This window comes from Morone saxatilis, unplaced genomic scaffold (genome assembly GCF_004916995.1).
Source record: "Morone saxatilis isolate NCDOM2014 unplaced genomic scaffold, NCSU_SB_2.0 Contig9, whole genome shotgun sequence".
Taxonomy (NCBI): Eukaryota; Metazoa; Chordata; class Actinopteri; family Moronidae; genus Morone; species Morone saxatilis.
Window position 1 is genome coordinate 18,680,428 of NW_023340268.1, and position 7,599 is coordinate 18,688,026.

Here is a 7,599-nt window from a genome sequence, read left to right on the forward strand (position 1 = left end):
ATATATAAGATATAGATATATATATATAAGAGCCTGACACAGCTAATATCAACACGCTACGCACAGTGTTGATTTGATGCTGTAGTAGGGGAAGGAATGCAGACTAAGTAATGGAGAGCCAAGCAAATTCACCTTTTCACCTTTTTATACAACTGCATTCTATTTAGGTGATGTATTTCCAGGGTCTTGATAATGCGTATACTGGCACACTGGTATGGCATACTGGAATTTAACTGCTTTCCCAGTTATGACAAAATGTCAATCAAAATGTCTGCTGTAAAAATGGTCCATTATACTTTTCATCAAAACGTTTTTGTGTGTGTGATGAGATGCTGTTTTTTAATGAACAGAAACGCAGAGAAATTGTTAAATGCGAACAAAGGGCTATTTTTACTTGTTAGAATGGTGAATAGTTCATTGAGGGAGTTCAGAAAACACTACAAATCAAGATAGAGAGAGCAGACAACCCTGTCTGAAACCTCAGACTGCATTGGTTGAGCCGTGCAGTGAGCTCTTCATGTAATACGTGACAAGATTTAATGAAACACAATGAAGGACTATGACTGGACTCGATAATGTTATATTATGCTGTCCATGGAACAATTGAGTGCTTGCTGAAATAATACCGTTGTTTATGTTGCATTGGTTAGCTGGATGCCCTTAATATAATAATCTGTCCAAGGCAGGAAATACCAATGAGTTTGAATTATAAACTCTTGGCTTGAACAAAACTTGTATGAACAATGTGGTCAAATGACTGTATGACTGAAAGGAGTTGCTTGCAGTTTACAGAATTGTTACCTGACTCTGCGGTTCCCTTCAATTCTATGGAGCATTTTAGCAATTCCCCTCAAGAGTTGGTGGAGACCAAATTGAGCTACAAGGAGAGTGAAGATTAGAAGTTTAACAGATTTTTTTCCAAACAGAAGCACGCGCACATTGGCAGATTGTTGATTTTTAAGTAATTAATATGCAAAAATAAGACAAGGCAAAGATGTGAAATCACACATGATATAACTAACATTATGCTTACATTTCAGCTTCTTGTGCATTGCAACTTCTGTAAAAGGTAGAGTATGGTTAAGAATAGGCCACTAAAACTTTGTAGACCTGGTTAAATAACAAAATCTGATCCATTGTATGCCATGCTGTCCTGACACTAAACTAGGCTATTATTGTTATGACCTTAGGTAACAGAAGCTTGTCACTCAAGAGAGGCAGTGGAGATACGGCAAAATAACATCAATTCTACAATGTAGTTTTGGATTGAGCTATGTGGGTTGCATTTAAATGAATCTGAATGTATTATAACTGGAGTTTTGGAAAAAGAGACAGTCCTAGAGGAGACTATCACACAGGAAAACCATTCCTGACTAATAATATCTAACAAAGGACTGACAGTCCATATGGGGAACTACCGTGTTACTAAAAGCAGCAAACAAAAGAGAATCCGGCCAAACCCAGTCATCACACAGCCAACAAGGGAACAGCGATTTCAAAGAAAGGTCACCCAGTTGGTACACTGCTGTGATTCTTTGCTGGGCAACTCTGCACATGTTGCTCCAGGTAAACTGACACATACCACCATGTAACCATTGGTGACATTTAAATGTGAGGCTGTCTACCTGACTCAGATGTGTACCTTGCTCCAGCCAATTAAGACTGGCTCTTTCCCTTTGCCCTGAAGATCGAGAGTGTTTAAGAACGTCACAGACTGCCCTTTAGTAAAGGCAGTCCGAGGAGGATGACATTTGAAATACAGTGTATCTACAAAGGACCCTTCCTTCGAGTCAATCTCTTTACTTTTACCTACAGTACAAAATATGTTGGGATAACAAAGATTTTGTTATGGTTGCGAGAAATAAATAGTCCTAATTCCAAATTATGACAGCTTGACAACATTTCCTGAGCCTCGGTGGTGTGTTTTAAATCCCAAATTTATCAACCATGTACTACTTCACAGACTTTGCTTTAACAGGCCCTTATATTATATTTATCTATTTGGTAATTAGGACTGCCCCCCCCAATAGTCTTAATCGTTAGTTGATGTGAAGAGTCTACGCAATTTCCATTAGTCAGTCACAGAAAAACAAAAACATCAAACTGCTAACTGTACTAGTTGCGGTCACTAGCCAATTAGCGGCCCTATTAGCCGTCATTGCTTTAAGATAGTAGCATTGCTTACCATGTGACTCAGCATTTTCCATCTCTAGCAGTTATAGCTCAAAATGGATGTTGGTTTTGTGTAAATGAGATTTTGGTTTGCATTTTCTTTAACTGTCTGTGACAGATTAAATCAAGTAAATCCTCTGGTCTCCAATTTGTCAGTACCAGTTGGGTTCATTCAAGTCAGATCTTACAGATGCAGGTTAATTTGGGTCGGGTCTTAAAGGGCCAGTGTGTAGGATCTAGCGATGTAGTTGCAGACTACCCCCTCGTCGTACCATTTACAAGTGTGTATTGAAACAAAGTTGGCTGTGAAACTCATTAAAAATTCAAAAGGCCCTATATACAGCCAGTGTTTGGTTTGTCCATTCTGGGCTACAGTAGAAACATGGTGGTTCAACATGGAAGAGGACCCGCTCCCTCTGTGGATAAAAATGACTCATTCTATGATTATACACTAATGAAAACATACATATGAATATCATATTCTGTTTCTGACAACAGATCCCCCTAAATGTTACACACTGGACCTTTGAATATATTACATCATTTAAAGTACGATTGAACCTTCAAAATGAAAGAAATGAGCTTTGCCTGAACAAATAGAGGGGACAGTGCCTTTTTATGTAACAAAAACATCCACATGGGACAAAATATGATCAAATCTTCTCCTCTCACCAGTGAACTCAAACATTTTAAATGTCACATTTACACAGTAAGTGATGCTGGTGTTTTGGGAGCAATACCCGGTGTGAGCACTGATCACCTCATTAACCAACTCGATTTTCAACTATGATAGTGCTACGTTAGCAAGATGTTGGCCTTTAATTAAGACTTAAAACATAAAAGGCTGTACTTTTTCACTGAATGTGTAGACCTTTGTGGTTCGAAGATGAGATAAATGAAAGTTCTGGAAACTTCCTACTTAACTGAGAGTAATGATAGAAGCTAAATAGATATTGTCTCTGTAGGAGTTCGGAGGAAATAAAGAATTACCATATTAGTGGCATCAATTCTCAACTTCATGATTTGGCACATCATCATAAGAGGCTAACCCTTATACAGTTAGGAGACCTCCATAATTTTGTACATATTATGAGTGGGGACAAATCCATTTAAGATCCATTAGTCTTAATGGAAGACAACTTCTTCTCAAGCTCTTTTCTGGAAAAAAACCCAACACATTAAATTATCCATGTGGTCAACAATGATTAAAAGCCATCCATTTTTAACATATTATTAACATTTGCATTCATTCAAACGATCATGAAGAATATGCTTTTCAAATTCCACATTCTCTTCTTTTCAAATACCCCCAGATTCTCCAATAAAGGGCACACAGAAAACATTTTTCAGTCTAACCACCCCAGCTCAGACGCAATCATACAAAAGGCCTGACCCAACTGCTGACATAATGTACCATTTCCAGATTAATAATAGAAACACAATTTCTAGTTTGCTTCCTGCTGCAGTCGTCCTGATGTCTAATAGGCACAAACACAGATGCGATCTTTGAAAAAATGTCTTGCTTTTGCAATAGCTGCAGTATACGAGCTGTACCAGGAACAATAACCTTTAGGATGAGTGTTTCATCCCCAACGAGAAAGGGAGGATCATTGGGTTCAAATACCATAAAGTCTTATGTGTCATCAGAAAGAAATACAAATTTTAGATAGGCCTGTCACGATAACTACTTCAGTTGGACAAAACATTGTCCCAGAAATAATTGTAATAAAGTATTATTGCCATTTTAACACCATTTTATGCCACTGATATAATGCAAGTACATCCTTTCAAAAATCAATTAACTTTTAATTCTTAAAAATATTCAGACATTGGAACTGGAATGGGGAAAAAATATTAAAATACCCTTAACATGTATGCAAAATCAATAGATAATGGCTTCCTCCTCAATATAAAAAAAAAATAGAGATTTTATCATAAAGAATCTAAAAAGCTTGGAGATATGGATATAAAATTAAGAGAAATGTTAAATAGCTGTTGGCTTTGCCAATATTCTAGGTCAGTATTTTTTATAGGATATGGGATGTAGCCCTGCATCTTCTTCAAACTCAAAAAAAGGAGAAGAAAGGCATGGCGCAGCAGTTCTCAGACTGAGCTGTCGCCTGCAGCTAGAGTTTCTTAACCTCAGAATTCAACCGAGTTAATAACTGGGCAGACTGTTTTGCATTCCAGTAACTGGAGTCAGTTCATCAGTTAGACCATGACTAATCACACAGACATCCAGATCATTTAATTCAATTTAACTAAATACTTTTCCTAGCTGGATCTATAGCCTATGTTCAATCTAAAGGTTTAAGGAGAGAAAGCCACAAAGCTAGTTTGAAAAAAAGAATCATCTTTATTGTTTCTTTGTAAAACAAAGTTAAAGGACCAGTGTGTAGCATTCAGTGGCATCTACTGAACACCACACTCGACCTGGGAATGAGAACGGGCTCTGCAGTGTGTAGGAGAAACTACAGTGGCTGCGAAACAAAAGGCCCTATCTAGAGCCAGAGCATCGTCTGTAGATATAAACAGCTCATTGTAATGCAACAAAAAATAATTCCTATACTCCACCATAGTGATAATACACTAATGAAAACATACCCTGAATATTATAATCCATTTCTGTCACTACATCTTCCTCAATGTTACACAGGGGAACTTTAAAGTGTTTCCTTTATATTCATTGTTTCTTATCCAAATTCATTCAGTATTCTTAATATAAAAAGGCAAAGGCTCTATTGGGAAACTTTTCCTCTCTGCTTCACAGGCACAAATTACCAGTTTACAGCACATTAGCTCCACCGACAGTCAATAAGCACCACTCCCCTATGCAGTAAATGTAATCATACTGAACCACTTGGTGAGCACATGAATTAAACTTGAGGACAATGCAATTAGTTATCTTTAAAAAAGCTGGGTATACATTGCTGTATTTAGAAGAGGGATCATTTTGTTTGTTTGTTGCTGACAGCGACCCCTTCACATTGCCATTTCATCCATTGTTAATATAAAAATAGATTTGTGCAGCTTCAAGATGGCTACAATATATAGTAGCTTGAAAATCGCATACAGTACTAAATATACTTTAAAGTGCATGATACTACATACTGTTAGCTTTTGTGTCATTTTAAGGGAAAAATAAAAGTACTTTAGTGGTAACCAATGCAACTTTGCAATGAGATATATAACCCTTATATAAAAGAGAAAAAAATTATAACTACAACTGGCCAACACGTGGCCTCACTTCAAACATTGTCACATGTCCAATGTGAACAAGCCACAAAGCTCTTTCTTCAGAATAATCACCTGCTGAGAGGCCCTTGACAGATCTCAAGGATCCTCTTTGCACATTCCCCCCCGCTAAAGCATTGGCAGAATCAGACGCCATTAAAGAGTATTATCCAAGCAGGAGGTGCACAGCTCTCAGACATTAATCACGTCACCTGCCTTGCAAGGATGGCAAAAAAAAGAAAATGCACGAAGTAGACTGACAGCAAATCTAAGGTTTGAATAGCCGAATAGATGGCAAGCCGGGAGAGTAAGGAAGCTGCAGCATTAAAGGATGTGTTGCTCTGATGGTTTTAATGCGGTTTATAGAGCACAGCGTACATTTTATCTGCCATTTCAACTCATACCTCTAAACCATCTCATTCATACGTAACGGTGCAGGGAGATCCATTCTTTCAAACCAAGCGCTGCTAACTGATCCATACGTTGTAACACAAGTCTAGATCACATGCCCAAACTGCACATGGGCACAGGATGGCAGTCAAAACAGCACTACAAAATACAATGAGGCCACAAAAACCTTACGAGCAAATCCTTGCAGCCCGACCACACAAATACCCATAATTCTCATTGTATAAGTAGATGTTGCTGTATAACAATTGACTGCTAACCTTGGTCAATACACCATGCAACCGGTTACCAATAAAAGCCTAACAGTGGTTTGTATAGTGACTTTTATTGCGGAGCAAGTGGGTAGTAAGTGCTGAGTTTGTGATTTAATACTTCATTACAGCTCTATCAGCACTACAAAAGAGAGCCGATCAGAAGGCTCTTATCGGTTAAAGTTAAGAACAGGAAAGCAGTAGTGAAAGAGAAGTCCAACCGACAAGGACTTCTTTAGGCAGGAGCTTTGAATCCACACACACACACACGTCCGAAAATCAAGGTGTTTATCGTGACATCGACAAAGCATGTTTGATTGTGGTTACTGGCACAGTTTGGCCCTACAATGTAAAGCAATAACATAGCGGGTGAATGCACTTCTCCCTTGTTGTGCGGTTGCAATGGAAATCTAACCCTGGAAAAACAACACAGAGTCTCTGCTGAGACAAGAGTATTCAAATGCCTTGTTTGCTGTATAGACGGTCTCTGGTTTTTGCTCACAGTATTTCTTACAGACCGCCATGTAATATCTGTCACTGTGGGCAAATTACACAAACAAATCTGCATGTTGCAGACACACTAACATAATAGATTTCCAAACCTTTCTGGACATTCCTAATCCCACTTTCTGTGAGCCATTTTCTTTTTGGAAGGGCAAAACAACACTGGGTTGAAGGTAGCAGTAACTGTTCCTTACCTCTTTGTCCATGCTGTCTAGATCCTCCTTGCACAGTGTGTACAGAGGCATACTTTCTGACATGCTCGGCTGTCGTTTCCGACGAGACGGCCCCGGCTGCTCGTCGTCTTGGCTGGACCCTGCCGCGTCATCTTGCTGACACTTTGAAGTTCCCCTGTGGTACAATAACAGACAAATAAGCATAAAACACTATGAATAGGTGGACTAGTTAGTTAGCTAAATGGACAGATAGAGGAAGGTTTCAGATTTTTACTGTGATCCAGGTTCTGACATCTACTGTATCTTTCTATACTATCAATATCATTAGTAGCTTAAAAAACACCTGTTTTGACTTGGTCTTGTATAAATTGTCAATTTTACTCTTCTCTTAATTTATTTCTATCAGGGTTGGGCAATTGGAAAAATCACCAGTTGTTTATTCTTGACCGAATTTTGTCATTTTATCTTTCTAATTTAATGGTCTGCCGCTTAAGAAAGAGAGCCGCTCAGTGACAGACGTTCAGCAGCACAGTACAGACGCTGAGCCAAAGAATGAGTGAGAGGGAAAACAGCTGCAGAGCCGGTGTATTTTCACATCTAACTGTGGTGAATTAAGGGTTTATTCCGATTAGGTTGACGACAGGGAATAAAGTTAGAAGGTGATTCGCAGAGGATCCAAACAAGACTGTAACTCCGGGGAAGATGGGAACACAGCAGGGACAGGAGATTATAATGAACATGGTGAGTTTTATTTTGTTTCTGTTGAGTTTGAATGAAGTGTGTTTTAAGACTGCTTAACAAGCTTAATAAGAGAGAAACTTTTTTTAATTATTGTATTTTCTGTTTAATGAGAAAAG

General features: G+C 38.4%; 1 protein-coding gene across 2 annotated transcripts in view; it reads right to left on the bottom strand.

The window, feature by feature from the left end:
* Positions 1–7,599, bottom strand: part of ctdp1 (CTD (carboxy-terminal domain, RNA polymerase II, polypeptide A) phosphatase, subunit 1) — a 64,106-nt gene that overhangs the window by 40,090 nt on the left and 16,417 nt on the right. For both annotated transcript variants that reach the window (XM_035681264.1, XM_035681263.1), the window contains exon 11: positions 6,764–6,917. In XM_035681264.1, the coding sequence (XP_035537157.1) occupies positions 6,764–6,917 (154 nt within the window). The remainder of the gene's footprint in view (positions 1–6,763; positions 6,918–7,599) is intronic.